Consider the following 14,499-nt stretch of genomic DNA (forward strand, 5'->3'; position numbering starts at 1 on the left):
GGGCCACGAGAATGGCGGGAACGCCCTCTGCTATGAGTTTCCTCAGGACCTTGAAAAGAGAGGAAGGGGAGGAAACAGATATGGTAGGGCAAAGCCCGACCAATAAACAGATAAGGCAGGACCAAGCTCGACCAAGAGAGAGGAAAGCTTTGGTTGTGGCGGGATGTGCAGAGGTCCACGCCTGGAGCGCCCCAGAGGTTGCAGATCACTGCAAACACCTCCGGATGTAGGGACCACTCGCCTTGGACGGCCGAGGACCGGCTGAGAAAGACCACATCCCATAGACGCCCAGAATGAAGATCGCTGAGATGGCCGGAAACCTGAGTTCCGCCCAGAAGGGAAATTCCCAAGAAGCAAGCAAAGAAAGAATTGCCCTATGCCCCAACATGTTGAAGGGGAAAAAGGCTTCTCGGGGGACCAAGGCCCCAGACTGACCGGTCCTTGAAAACACCTCCTCAGCCCGACAGACTGGCAGGGAGGGACAGGAAGGTACGCCCCCGAAAAAGCAGGGGGGGGGGAACGAAGCCACAATAAGAGGGACTGACAAGACTGTCGAGAGAGAACGATCTTGCGGTCAAGAGATAATGGAGACCTGTCCCACCGGAAGAGAATCACCAGTTGAATAGGTCAGTGATGAAACTGGGCAAATGGCACGGCCGCCGCTAACCGATCCAGGACATCCATGCAAATGCGAATGGAAACTGGAGCAGGGTGCCAAAGTCATCGGACTCTTGATAAGAGTCAGTCGATTGGTCGGCGGAGTCGAAAGCGGGCAGAGGCTGCGTCGAACTGGAGCCCCAGGGGAGCGGTTGGACTTGTCTCGATAGACCATCCAACTGAAGTGAGACAAGGTCTGGAGGTTGAGACTAAGACTCTCCAGGATCTGGGCCCTGGCTGGAACTCTGATCAGGAGGTCATCCAAGTTGTCTGTAAAAGGGCTATCACAGGCACCAGGACTTTGGTAAAGGTCTGCGGAGAAGTGGTCAGACCGAAATGGAGAGCTGCGGAGCATCGGAGAGCTAGATTAAATAAATCCTCCAGAGGGATCTTGAAGACTACCCTGGCGGAGATGGGAGACCATACTGAAAGGGCCCTTGACACCCAGGCCGAAGAACCTGCTGTCTCAAGGCAAAGTTTGCCAAAGTCTCCACCTTCATGTCCGCTGTATCCTTGAAGGTAGCCGCATCAGCCAAAGGCCGGGTAGGCACCTTAGAGAGGCGGGAGACCGGCAGATTTACAGTTGGAGAGGAGGACCGAGCAATGAGGTCCTTGGCGAAGGGAAACCGCGCTTGAACCTTCTTAGTTTCCTGAAACTTCTTGTCAGGGTGCCTCCAGGCGGATACCAGCAGGGTGTAAAATTCAGCGTGAGAGCCGAAAGTCTTGGGTACTGGTCGGGCACAAAGAAAGGAGACTTCTGGAGCCACGACCGAAGTTCCTGGGTCCTTTAGATGGAAGGTGTCTCTTATGGCCGAAACCAAAGAGTACATCACATCAGGCATCCATGCATTCCTCTGAGTCGGAGGCCGAATCAGAAACCTCATCCACAAATTCTCCAGGTGAATGGGAACGAGGTGAGGCAGCCCTGGAAGAGGTCGGGCACAATGAGAGGAAACTTCTGGACCACGTCCGAAGTTCCTGGGTCCTTTAGCTGGAAGGTGTCTCTTATGGCCGAAACCAATGAGTACACCACATCAGGCATATCCGTGCGGTCCAGTGAGTCGGAGGCCAAATCAGAAACCTCATCCACAAGTTCAGCAGGTGAATGGGAACGTGCGAGGTGGCCCTGGAAGAGAGGGAGACGGACCTGGTATGCGGGTCTGGAGAGCTAGAGTGGCGACCATGGGAGCGTCCTCTAGGGGAGCGACGCTTGCTACAGGATGGAGTAACGGGGCGAAGCCTGCGAGGGGAGCGCCCGTGCCTGCCAGAAGACTCAGGGAATGAGTAAGATGAAAAACATCCCTATGACACTGCGATAGCGTCAGTATAGGGGTAGAGCGGGACCCTCTGGAGGGCGGGTAGGGAAGGCCTCTCCAAGGCAGTCACCACATAAGGGGAGACCTGAGCCAAGTCGTATAGACTGGGAGAGGGAGGGAACCCAAGCTGGGGGGCCGGCCGAACCCACCGGGTCTGGAAGACAACCGGGGTAGAATAGCAGGGGGGGTCTGGAGGAGCAGTGGAGCAGGCAGAACAAGTCAGCAGAACCAGACATTTGAGTTACAACTTTTACAGATGTAATGAGTGGCTAACACTCCCGTTAACTGTATAGAGGGAAGAACAGTTCTGGGTACGGACATGGTAAAAAATAACTAACTATCTCACCCAAGTCTGTGTCCCCAGGGCAGCTACTGTGAGAAAAACTCCGCTCTAGGTCAGTCAGAGAAGAGAGACTGCCGGCCAATGGCAAGAGAGGGGCGTGCTAAGAGCAGGGGCCCCTGACTGACTGGCCCCTGCCACCCATATGTGCGCGCACAGCGCTAATTGGTGGCCAGTTCGCGCCATGCAGAAGCTCCAGCGGCCCTGGTGGGCGGAGCTAAAGCGCAGCGGGCCGCCGAAGAACAAAGAGAAATATTAATGGCGCCCGCTCCCTTGCTCCGAGCGCTTATGCGCTCGCGGGGAACGGAACGGGTGAAGACACTGCCGGCAGCCGCCGCTGATGAAAGTGAAAGTAAGACGGGCGCAATGTGCAGCCGCAGAGAATAAAAAGTTACGGCGCGGCTGCCGAAGGGAGCCGCATTAATAACAGTGTCCCACACATAGGTGTGCAATAAACTGTGCCCCACACATAAGTGGCCAGTGCATATAAGTGGCCAAGTGAGATAAACTGTGCCTCACACATTTCACTGCTCACCCCAGTAATAAAGAATAACCCCGGTCAAGCCAACCCCTCAGTAAAAGTGGGCCAAAAACTGAGGGTCTCCAGAGGTTGCAAATCCGCCCATAAGGAAATAAGGGGGAAAAATCCCAGGGGCTGACCGTTGGCGAGAGGGGGTTAACAGTACATCCCAGATGTCTGCCCCCTCAATCGCAATGGGGAAACAGTGAACCGCAGTTCCTGAGTCCCCACCTGAAAACAGGAAAGAAAACGGAATAAAAAAAACTAACATCCCTAAATCTAGGAAAATAATAAAACATAGGACCTGGTCTGGAGAGAACTCCAGACCAGTGCCTACCTCCTTAGACACCAAGCTAAAACTGATTACCTCAGGTGCCTGAAGGCGGGTATACCCTGCTGGGAGGAGCCGACTTTTCTTGTTGCCATAGTGTCAAGCCTCCTAGAGACAGCAGCATATACCCATGGTCTGTGTCCCCCAATGGAGCCGATAGAGAAAATTGCATATAAAAGTCCTTAAACAGTGGGGACTTAAAAAGTGTAAAAAAAAAAAAAAGTCTCTAAAATTATATAAAACCCCCTCCCCTAATAAAAAAAAATAAAATCACCCTTATCTTCGCATTTTACAAAAAATTTATAAATAAATGAAATTAACTAAAAACAAATTACATATTTGAAGTTTTATGTTTATGATGCTGCAGGTAAACAGCATAAGCATAAAAAATACCAAACACCCAAAATACTAATTTTTTTTATCACATCAAATATCAGAAAATACAAAAATTGTGATTAAAAAGTCCCATAAAAAAAATAAAAACTACAGATCACAGAACAAAAATTAGCCCTAACACAGTTCTGTAAAGGGAAAAATAAAAAAAGTTATAGGGGTCAGACTAGGACAATTTTATGAATACCATTTTTGTTAAAAGAAAAGAAAATAGCATTTTTTTTGAAGAGTACAATAATAGAAAAACTATAAGTGTGTGTGTGTGTATATATATATATATATATATATATATATATATATATATATATATATATTTACACACACACACACACACACACACACACAGTCATGGACGTAAATGTTGGCACCCCTGAAATTTTTCTAGAAAATTATGTATTTCTCACAGAAAAGGATTGCAGTAACACATGTTTTGCTATACACATGTTTATTCCCTTTGTGTGTATTGGAACTAAACAAAAAAAAGTTGGACATAATGTTACACCAAACCCCAAAAATGGGCTTGACAAAATTATTGGCACCCTTAACTTAATATTTGGTTGCACACCCTTTGGAAAAAAATAACTGAAATCAGTTGCTTCCTATAACCATCAATAAGCTTCTTACACCTCTCAGCCGGAATGTTGGACCAGTCTTCCTTTACAAACTGCTCCAGGTCTCTCTTATTGGAAGGCGCCTTTTCCCAACAGCAATTTTAGGGTCTCTTCACAGGTGTTCAATGGGATTTAAATCTGGACTCATTGCTGCCACTTCAGAACTCTCCAGCACTTTGTTGCCATCCATTTCTGGGGGCTTTTTGACGTATGTTTGGGGTCATTGTCCTGCTGGAAGACCCAAGATCTTGGACACAAACCCAGCTTTCTGAAACTGGGCTGTACAGTGCGACGCAAAATCCATTGGTAATCCTCAGATTTAATGATGCCTTGTACATTTTCAAGGCACCCAGTGCCAGAGGCAGCAAAACAACCCCAAGACATCATTGAACCTCCCCCATATTTCACTGTAGGTACTGTGTTCTTTTCTTTGTAGGCCTCATTCTGTTTTCAGTAAAGAGTAGAATGATGTGCTTTACCAAAAAGCTCTATCTTTGTCTCATCTGTCCACAAGACGTTTCCCAGAAGAATTTTGGCAAAATGTAGTCTTGCTTTTATGTCTCTGTGTCAGCAGTGGGGTCCTTTTGGGTGTTCTGCCAAAGAGTTTCATTTCATTTAAATCTTGACAGATATTCAAGCTGTCCTGCAGGCTCAGGGAGCATCAGTGTCAGCGCGAACTATCTTTAGAACTTGTTTGGGGCTGCTTATCCCCCATCCGGACTATCCTGCATTGACACCTTTCATCAACTTTTTTCTTCCATCCACGCCCAGGGAGATTAGCTACAGTGCCATGGGTTGCGAACTTCCTGATAATGTTGCGCCCTGTGGACAAAGCCAAATCTAGATCTCTGGAGATGGACTTGTAACCTTGAGATTGTTGATATTTTTCCACAATTTTGGTTCTCAAGTCTTCAGACAGTTCTCTTCTCCTCTTTCTGTTGTACATGCTTAGTGTGACACACAATGCAAAGTGAACCTCTCTCCTTTTTATCTGCTTTCAGGTGTGATTTTTATATTGTCCACCCCTGTTATTTGCCCCGGGTGAGTTTAAAGGAGCATCGCATGCTTGAAACAATCTTATTTTTCCCCAATTTGGAAAGGGTGCAAATAATTTTGTCCAGCCCATTTTTGGAGTTTGGTGTGACATCGTGTCCAATTTGCTTTTTTTCCTCCCTTTTTTGGTTTAGTTCCAATATACACAAAGGGAATAAACATGTGTATAGCCAAACATGTGTCACTGCAATCCTTTTCTGTGAGAAATACTTCATTTTCTTGAAAAATTTCAGGGGTGCCAACATTTACGGCCCTGACTGTGTGTGTATGTATGTATATATATATATATATATATATATATATATACACACATACATACACACACACACACACACACTGCATGAAAACGTATCCCCTATCCAAAGAACAGGGTATAAGTGTCTGATCCAAGTGGGTCCATCCGTTGAGACCTCCCCTGATCTCCTGCATGGCGCCCCAGCTCTCTGCAAGGATCTGTGTCAGCCATGGCAGTAAGCTGAGGCCGACGCGCCCCCTTCATGTTTCTCTAAGGGAGAGGCGGAGATACAGCGTTCTCCTTGCACGGAGTGAAAATCACAGAGTGGTTCCAGCGGTCAGACACTTATTCCCTATCCTTTGGATAGGAGATAAGTTGTCCTGCAGCACATAACTCCTTTAACCTCTTCAGGACATAGGGCGTATGGATACGCCCTGCATCCCGAGTCCTTAAGGACCGAGGGCGTATCCATACGCCCGTGGGAATTCCGGCCCCCACCGCTAGCCGGTTGGGGACCGGAGCCGGATGCCTGCTGAAATCGTTCAGCAGGCATCCCGGCATATCGCCCAGGGGGGTCATTATGTCCCCCCATGTTGGCGATCGCCGCAGATCGCTGGACAATTCAGTCCAGCGATCTGCGGCGATTCCGGGTCAATCGGGTCTCCAGTGACCCGGTGACCCGGAATTACTGGCTGTTCGGGGCCGTCTCTGACGGCCCCGAACAGCCAGAGCCTGCAGGGGTGAGGTGGCACTGGTGCCACCTCACGATCGCCCTGATTCGTCGTCCGGATTACCGGCCGACCAATCAGGGCGCCTGCTGCGGGTGTCACTCCCGCACCCGCTCCGCCCCTCTTCTGGAGGACGTGAGCGGGTGCGGGACGTGCACCCCGGGTGCTGGGGACCCCGATCCCCGGCGCCCCTGTTGGGATCGGGGACCCAGGAGCAGCTGCGGCGGCGGAGACGACGAGGGACTGACCTGTGCGGCGAGGATCGTTGGAGGTGAGTGACAGCCTCCTGCTGTTGCTTAGCAACAGCTCCCAGCATGCAAAAAGGGCATGCTGGGAGCTGTAGTTATGCAACAGCAGGAGGCAGACCACCACAACTCCCAGCATTCCCTTATGGGCATGCTGGGACTTCTGGTTTTGCAACAGCTGGAGGCACATTCTTTCTATGGAAAAGTGTACCTTCAGCTGTTGTATAACTACAACTCCCAGCTTGCACAAACAGCTAAAGTGCATGCTGGGAGTTGTAGTGGTGCATCTGCTGGTTGCATAACTACAACTCCCAGCATGCCCGTTGGCTGTCGGTGACTGCTGAGAGTTGTAGTTTTGCAACAGCTGAAGGCACACTGGTTGTGAAACTCAGAGTTTTTTTTTACCTAACTCAGTGTTTCACGACCGGTGTGCCTCCAGCTGTTGCAAACTACAACTCTCAGCAGTCACCGTACACCATGCACCGTACATGCTGGGAGTTGTAGTTTTGCAACAGCTGGAGGCACACTGGTTGTGAAACACTGAGTTAGGTCACAAACTCAGTGATACATAACCAGTGTGCCTACAGCTGTTGCAAAACTGCAACTCTCAGCAGTCACCGACAGCCAACGGGCATGCTGGGAGTTGTAGTTATGCAACAGCTGGATGTCCCCCCCAATGTGAACGTACAGGGTACACTCACATGGGCGGAGGATTACAGTAAGTATCTGGCTGCAAGTTTGAGCTGCCGCAAACTTTCTGCTGCAGCTCAAATTGCCAGCGAGAAACTACTGTGAACCCCCGTCCGTGTGACTGTACCCTAAAAACACTACACTACACTAACACAAAAAATAAAATAAAAAGTAAAAAACACTACATATACACATACCCCTACCCAATAAAAATGAAAAACGTCTGGTACGCCACTGTTTCCAGAACGGAGCCTCCAGCTGTTGCAAAACAACTCCCAGTATTGTCGGACAGCCGTTGACTGTCCAGGCATGCTGGGAGTTTTGCAACAGCTGGAGGCACCCTGTTTGGGAATCACTGGCGTAGAATACCCCTATGTCCACCCCTATGCAATCCCTAATTTAGGCCTCAAATGCGCATGGCGCACTCACTTTGGAGCCATGTCGTATTTCAAGGCAACAGTTTAGGGTCACATATGGGGTATCGCCGTACTCGGGAGAAATTGTGTTACAAATTTTGGGGGGTATTTTCTGCTTTTACCCTTTTTAAAAATGTAAAATTTTTGGGAAAACAAGCATTTTAGGTAAAAAAAAAAATTTTTTTTTTTACATATGCAAAAGTCGTGAAACACCTGTGGGGTATAAAGGTTCACTTAACGCCTTGTTACGTTCCCCGAGGGGTCTAGTTTCCAAAATGGTATGCCATGTGGGGGGTTTTTTGCTGTCCTGGCACCATAGGGGCTTCCTAAATGCGGCATGCCCCCAGAGAAAAATTTGCGTTCATAAAAGCCAAATGTGACTCCTTCTCTTCCGAGACCTGTAGTGCGCCAGCAGAGCACTTTTCACCCCCATATGGGGTGTTTTCTGAATCGGGAGAAATTGGGCTTCAAATTTTTAGGGGTATTTTCTGCTATTACCCTTTTTAAAAATAAAAAATTTTTGGGAAAACAAGCATTTTAGGTAAAAATTTTTTTTTTTTTTTTACATTTGCAAAAGTCGTGAAACACCTGTGGGGTATTAAGGTTCACTTTATCCCATGTTACATTCCCCGAGGGGTCTAGTTTCCAAAATGGTATGCCATGTGTTTTTTTTTTGCTGTTCTGGCACCATAAGGGCTTCCTAAAGGTAACATGCCCCCCAAAAACCATTTCAGAAAAACGTACTCTCCAAAATCCCCTTGTCGCTCCTTCCCTTCTGAGCCCTCTACTGCGCCCGCCGAACACTTTACATAGACATATGAGGTATGTGCTTACTCAAGAGAAATTGGGCTACAAATACAAGTAAAAATTTTGTCCTTTTACCCCTTGTAAAAATTCAAAAATTGGGTCTGCAAGAACATGTGAGTGTAAAAAATGAAGATTGTGAATTTTCTCCTTCACTTTGCTTCTATTCCTGTGAAACACCTAAAAGGGTTAAAACGCTGACTGAATGTCATTTTGAATACTTTGGAGGGTGTAGTTTTTATAATGGGGTCATTTATGGGGTATTTCTAATATGAAGACCCTTCAAATCCACTTCAAACCTGAACTGGTCCCTGAAAAATACTGAGTTTGAAAATTTTGTGAAAAATCGGAAAATTGCTGCTGAACTTTGAAGCCCTCTGGTGTCTTCCAAAAGTAAAAACTCGTCACTTTTATGATGCAAACATAAAGTAGACATATTGTATATGTGAACCAAAAAAAAATGTATTCGTAATATCCATTTTCCTTACAAGCAGAGAGCTTCAAAGTTAGAAAAATGCAAAATTTTCAAATTTTTCATCAAATTTACGGATTTTTCACCAAGAAATGATGCAAGTATCGACAAAAATTTACCACTATGTTAAAGTAGAATATGTCACGAAAAAACAATCTCGGAATCAGAATGATAACTAAAAGCATCCCAGAGTTATTAATGTTTAAAGTGACAGTGGTCAGATGTGCAAAAAACGCTCCGGTCCTTAATGCCACAATGGGCTCCGTCCTGAAGGGGTTAAGGGGTTAATAAACTTTATGTAACAGTATAAGCGGGACAAAACAAACCTACAGATAAAAACATTTAATAAGACGACGCACCTCTTTGTTATCAGACGTGTTACACTCATCGGGCTGAAGATATTTTGTCTTCACTACTTCTTGCTTGGACTTCCAAGGCCTACAGGGGCGTCCAGTGGAAACGTTCACTTTCTCGGTCGTTGGCCCGGACCTATTAGCGGTAAGATCCTTGTCTTTTGTTAAATCCACAACCTTTACTAGTGGAGGTGGTGGCTGAAATAAAGAACATGGCATAGAGATTAGATTAGTAATTGCGGCTCTAGAGGTAAAAGAAATGACGATCTCGGGGCAAAGATTTTTTGGGCTCGTTCACACTACGGATAGTCCATGCGGATTACGCTTGCAGCAGCCTCCCATAGATTTCAATGGGATTCTGCGGTTTAGTTTACATGTTAAAAGTTCTGTTGTGGAGGAATTGGATTATATCAGTGTTTCCCAACCAGTGTGCCTCCAACTGTTGCAAAACTACAACTCCCAGTATGGCCGGACAGCCAAAGGCTGTCCGGTCATGCTGGAAGTTGTAGTTTTGCATCAACTTGAGGCATTCTGGTTGGGAATCTCTACCCTATAGGATCCCAAGAACCCCATTCTTGCCATCCGTGGTGGCCCCAGAGATCAGACATGCTGGGAGTTGCAGTTTTGCAACAACTGGAGGCACACTGGTTGGAAACACTACCTTTTAGGAAAGAGATTGATCCTTACCTTATTGAGTTCTTTGGTCAACGCTTGGACGCTGTAAAGGTTTATGCTGCCGTTTTCCATGATGCTGGCGATGTATCGACCATTGGGACTTACAGATGATGTCACTATGCCGTCATCATGGCTTCCAATGTCAAACACAAGTTTACACGTCTCAATATTGATAAATCTCATTATCCCATCTTGACTGAGGACGCCTAGAACCTAAAAAAAGTAGATTTGTTTATGCATACCGTAAAATCTCTTTCTCAGAGGATCCATTGGTGGACACAGACCATGGGTACATGCTGCTGCCACTAGGAGGCTTGACACTAGGCAAGAAGAAAAGTCGGCCCCTCCCAGCAGGGTATACCCTCCCACAGGCACCTGAGCTAATCAGATTAGTCCCAGAGCAGTAGGAGAGGACCGACAAGTAAAAGAAAAAAAAAAACTAACTGTCGGAGGAAACCACAGAATAAAAATTAATTGAAAACGCCCTCGGACAGGTAACTTAGCCAGGAACCCAAGAATAAATGGGTGGGTGTTGTGTCCCCCAATGGTTCCTCCGAGAAAGAGATTTTATGGTAAGCATAAAAAAAATCTACTTTTCTCGATCGGCTCCATTGGGGATACAGACCGTGGGACGTACCAAAGCAGTCCTCTGGGTGGGTAAAAGTTTTTTTTAACTTAGGTGGAAGGCTGGACCTCAGCTGCCCGCAACACCTTGCGACCCAGACTATCATCAGCAGATGCAAAGGTATGTACCTGTTAGAATTTCGTAAAAGTGTGTAAAGACGACCAGGAGGCCGCCTTTCAAATTTGCAAGGCTGAAGCCCTGATGCGGAGAGCCCAGGAGGCCGCGACAGAACGAGTGGAATAAGCTGAGACCCTGAAAGGAGGAGTCTTCCCCTAGCAGCGGTAAGCTTCCGAAATGGCAGAACTGATCCACCGTGAAATGGTTGCCTTCGAAGCAGGAAGCCCCTTACGATGACCCTCCCCTCCCGTAAGCAGAAAGAGTCACACTGGCAAAAGGAAGTGACTGAGAGGTAAATTCGAACAGACCGTACTACATCAAGCCTATGGAGCAAACGTTCCCTGGGATGAGACGGAGCAGGACAAAAAGAGGAAGGACGATGTCCTCATTTAGGTGAAAGGCGGCTACCACCTTAGGTAAAAAAGGACAGAACCAGACGAAAAACAACCTTGTCCTGGTGTAAGACCAGGTAGGGAGAGCGGCTGGAGAGAGCTGCCAGTTCCAAAACCCTCCTAATAGAAGTGACCGCAATGAGGAAGGCCACTTTCCAGGAAAGGAGACAAAGAAAAACATCCCAGAGAGGTTCAAATGGGAGTACCCTGCAGGCCACTGAGAACCAGATTTAGATCCCAAGGGGGAGTAGGGGATCTGTAAGGCTGGGTCGCATGAGCCACACATTGTAGAAAAGTCCGGATGTGAGGATTAGATGCCAGGGGACGATGAAAGAGAATGAGAGAGCCGAAAGGGAAGGGCCACAAACGGAAAATGGTCCTCTGGAACTGTGAAGCAGAGATATCGGTGATGTGCTGGAAAAATGGGGATATGAAGGTAGGCGTCTTGGATATCCACCGAGGACAGAAACTCCCATTGATCCATGGATGCCACTACAGAACAGAGAGACTGCATACGAAAATGACGTAGGAGAAGGCGATGGTTGAGGAGCTTCAGATCCAGGCCAGGATTGGATGGACGGAACCCCCTTTCTTGGGAACCACAAACAGGTTCGAATAGAAGCCCGAAAAACACTCCTTGGGAGGAACCGGGATGATCATTGCCTGAGCGAGAAGGGTCCAAAGCGCGACTCGAAAGGCCGCTGCAAAGAAAGTGGAACGGGTGGGGGGGGGGGGGTGCGAGAACGAAAAAAGCGATCCCTTGGAAAAGAAGCAAACTGGATCCGATAGCCGTTGGAAACGACATCTCGGACCCAAGAGTCCTGCACGTGGGTGGAACAAACGTCCCAGAAAAGGGACAAACGCCCTTCCACCCAAGCAAATTCTTCAGGTGGGGGCGTCCTTTCAGGCAGAGGGAGGCTTACGGATGCCCAACTGGAATGGTTATCCGATTTCCAGGAAGCACGGGTCTTGAAAGAAGGAGCCTTCTTATCCTGTGAGGGTGTCTGTCTGGTCGCCCTACTCGAGCAAGGACCGGAAGGAGGTCGACTTCCTTTGGGAGTCGGTACAGTGAGACTTATTGTGTGGTAATAAGGAGCTCTTACCTCCAGTTGCCTCTGAGATAATCTCATCCAGGCATTTTCCAAAAAGTCGAGACCTAGTAAAAGGAAGCACAGTGAGAGATTTCTTGGAATCGGCATCATCGTCAAAGGCCTTGAGCCACATAAAACGAAGTGACAGATTACCTGTGGCAAAAGCCGTACAACGGGCCGGCTACATAGAAGCAGAGCACACATAGTCTCCGGCATTGGAGAGTTGAAGTGCAAGATCCGCCAAATCTTCCGAAGGGGCCCCGGACAAAATGTCCTGGCGGAGTTGAGAAGCCCAGACAGAAATGTCTTTTGACAACCAAGCAGAAGCTAAGGTAGAAAGTAAAGATGAACCTGCTGCTTCAAAAGGCAAATTCTCCCAGATTTTTAATCCTTTTGTGCTCCGGGTCCTTAAAGGATGCTGCTGAATGGCCGAGCAGGAGACTGTCCCCAGGAGTGAATACAGAGGAGTGGGCTCCAAATAGGGGGGCTACAGAGGTTTAGAATCCCGAGAAGGGCTAGAAACCTGAAAAGAAAGAGAGAGAAATACTCACCTTGTCCTTAGAAAACTTACCTAATGAAGTCTTCAGTCAGCTAGTAAACACCTGCATCATGCCAAGCTGAAACAGCGAGACGAGCAGGGAAGGTAGGTGGACCTGGACCCACAGGTACAACCCCAGGTGCTGACCGGTGGCGAGAAGGGGTTGACAGTGCATAACGGGATGCCTGTGCCCCTTCTTCACAAATGGGGAAACAGAACGCTATGTTCCCCGAGACCCCACCTAAAAAGAGAGAAATAAAAGGGAGAGAAAATTCTAACTATACATAAACTAAACTAAAAAATAAGAAAAATAAGCGACCAGTTCTGGAGAACTCCTACTGACACTAAGCTAAAACTGATTAGCTCAGGTTGCTGTGGGAGGGTATATCCTGCTGGGAGGGGCCGACTTTTCTTGTTGCGTAGTGTCAAGCCTCCTAGTGGCAGCAGCATAATACCCATGGTCTGTGTCCCCCAATAAAGCCGATCGAGAAATACACACACATGTGATGTTTAACTAAAGTCTTATAGCGGAGCACACAATGATAAAGGGCCACATGAATATAGCACCGTAATTACATATGTAAGGTATGAGTAATAAAGAGCTAAATGCATGTGATACTGTAATTACATATGTAAGTTATCAGTCATAAAAGGCCAAGTTAATGTAGTACCGTAATGATATATGTATGGTATAAGTAATAAAGGGTCAAGTACATGTATTAATGTAATTACATATGTAAGGTATCAGTAATAAAGGGTAAAGTACATGTAGTACCGTAATTATTTATGTATGATACCTGTAATAAAGGGCTAAGTACACGTATTACTGTAATTATATATGAAGTAGGGATCGACCGATTATCGGTATGGCCGATATAATCGGCCGATAATCACGATTTTAGGCATTATCGGTATTGGCAATTACCTTGCCGATAAGCCGATAATTCCCCACCCCCCGCACCGCCCCCCCCGTCTCACCGCGTCGCACCCCCCACCGTAGTGCTGGGCGGTATACTGGTATGGATTTTTGGCCATACCGCTCGGGCCCCTCCCCCACCCTCCGAGTCAATAAAAAAATAAACTTACCAGTAATGGGGGTGGTCCGGGCCATCCATCCTTCCTTCCTGTAGTGTCCGGCGCCATTCCGGGTGGAGGGTGAACCGGTCCGGGCTGTCCTTCTCCGGGGGTCCTCTTCTCCACTCCGGGCAGGCTCCGGCCTAGTACGCTGCATAGACGCCGCTACGCCGTGACGTCAGGTGCGTCGCTGCGCACGGGCGTCACTGCGCAGCGGCGTCTATGCAGCGTACCAGGTCGGAGCCTGCCAGGAGTGGAGAAGATGACCCCCTGGAGAAGGACAGCCCAGACCGGTTCACCCTCCACCCGGAACGCCCCCGGACACTACAGGAAGGATGGATGGCCCGGACCACCCTGAAAAGGGAGAGAAGCGGGTGGTGGCGGTGGCGGCCTATGGCACTGCAAAAGCCACTGCAGTGCATTGATTTAAAGCGCCCGCTTTAAATCAATGGCCTGCAGCGGTGTCGAGGGGGGATAAGTAGCCGATAACTTATACCGGAATATCGGTATAAGTTATCGGCTATCGGCCCTAACCTCCACCGATTATCGGTATCGGCCCTAATAAAAACGATATCGGTCGATCCCTAATATGAAGTAGATTTTTTAAATGCTTACCATAAAATCTCTTTCTCTGAAGATCCATAGGAGACACAGAGACTGTGGGTATATCTTGCTGCCAATAGGAGGTTGACACTAGGCATACAAAAAGAAGTCGGCCCCTCCTGGCAGAATATAGCCCACCTACTAACTCTGAGCTAATTAGTTTAGCCCCAAAGCAGTAGGAGAGGACTGACAGAAAAGGAACCCAGCAGGTGTCCGAGGG

The 14,499-nt window shown here is 47.8% G+C and overlaps 1 protein-coding gene across 1 annotated transcript in view; it reads right to left on the minus strand.

Annotated features, from left to right (window-relative positions):
* Positions 1-14,499, minus strand: part of TBC1D31 (TBC1 domain family member 31) — an 88,651-nt gene that overhangs the window by 51,740 nt on the left and 22,412 nt on the right. Inside the window, exons 8-9 of the mRNA XM_056522717.1 lie at positions 9,852-10,052; positions 9,171-9,362 (exon numbers count right to left, since the gene is read on the minus strand). Coding sequence (XP_056378692.1) covers positions 9,171-9,362; positions 9,852-10,052 — 393 coding nt within the window. The remainder of the gene's footprint in view (positions 1-9,170; positions 9,363-9,851; positions 10,053-14,499) is intronic.

Source organism: Hyla sarda, chromosome 5 (assembly GCF_029499605.1).
Source record: "Hyla sarda isolate aHylSar1 chromosome 5, aHylSar1.hap1, whole genome shotgun sequence".
Classification (NCBI taxonomy): Eukaryota; Metazoa; Chordata; class Amphibia; order Anura; family Hylidae; genus Hyla; species Hyla sarda.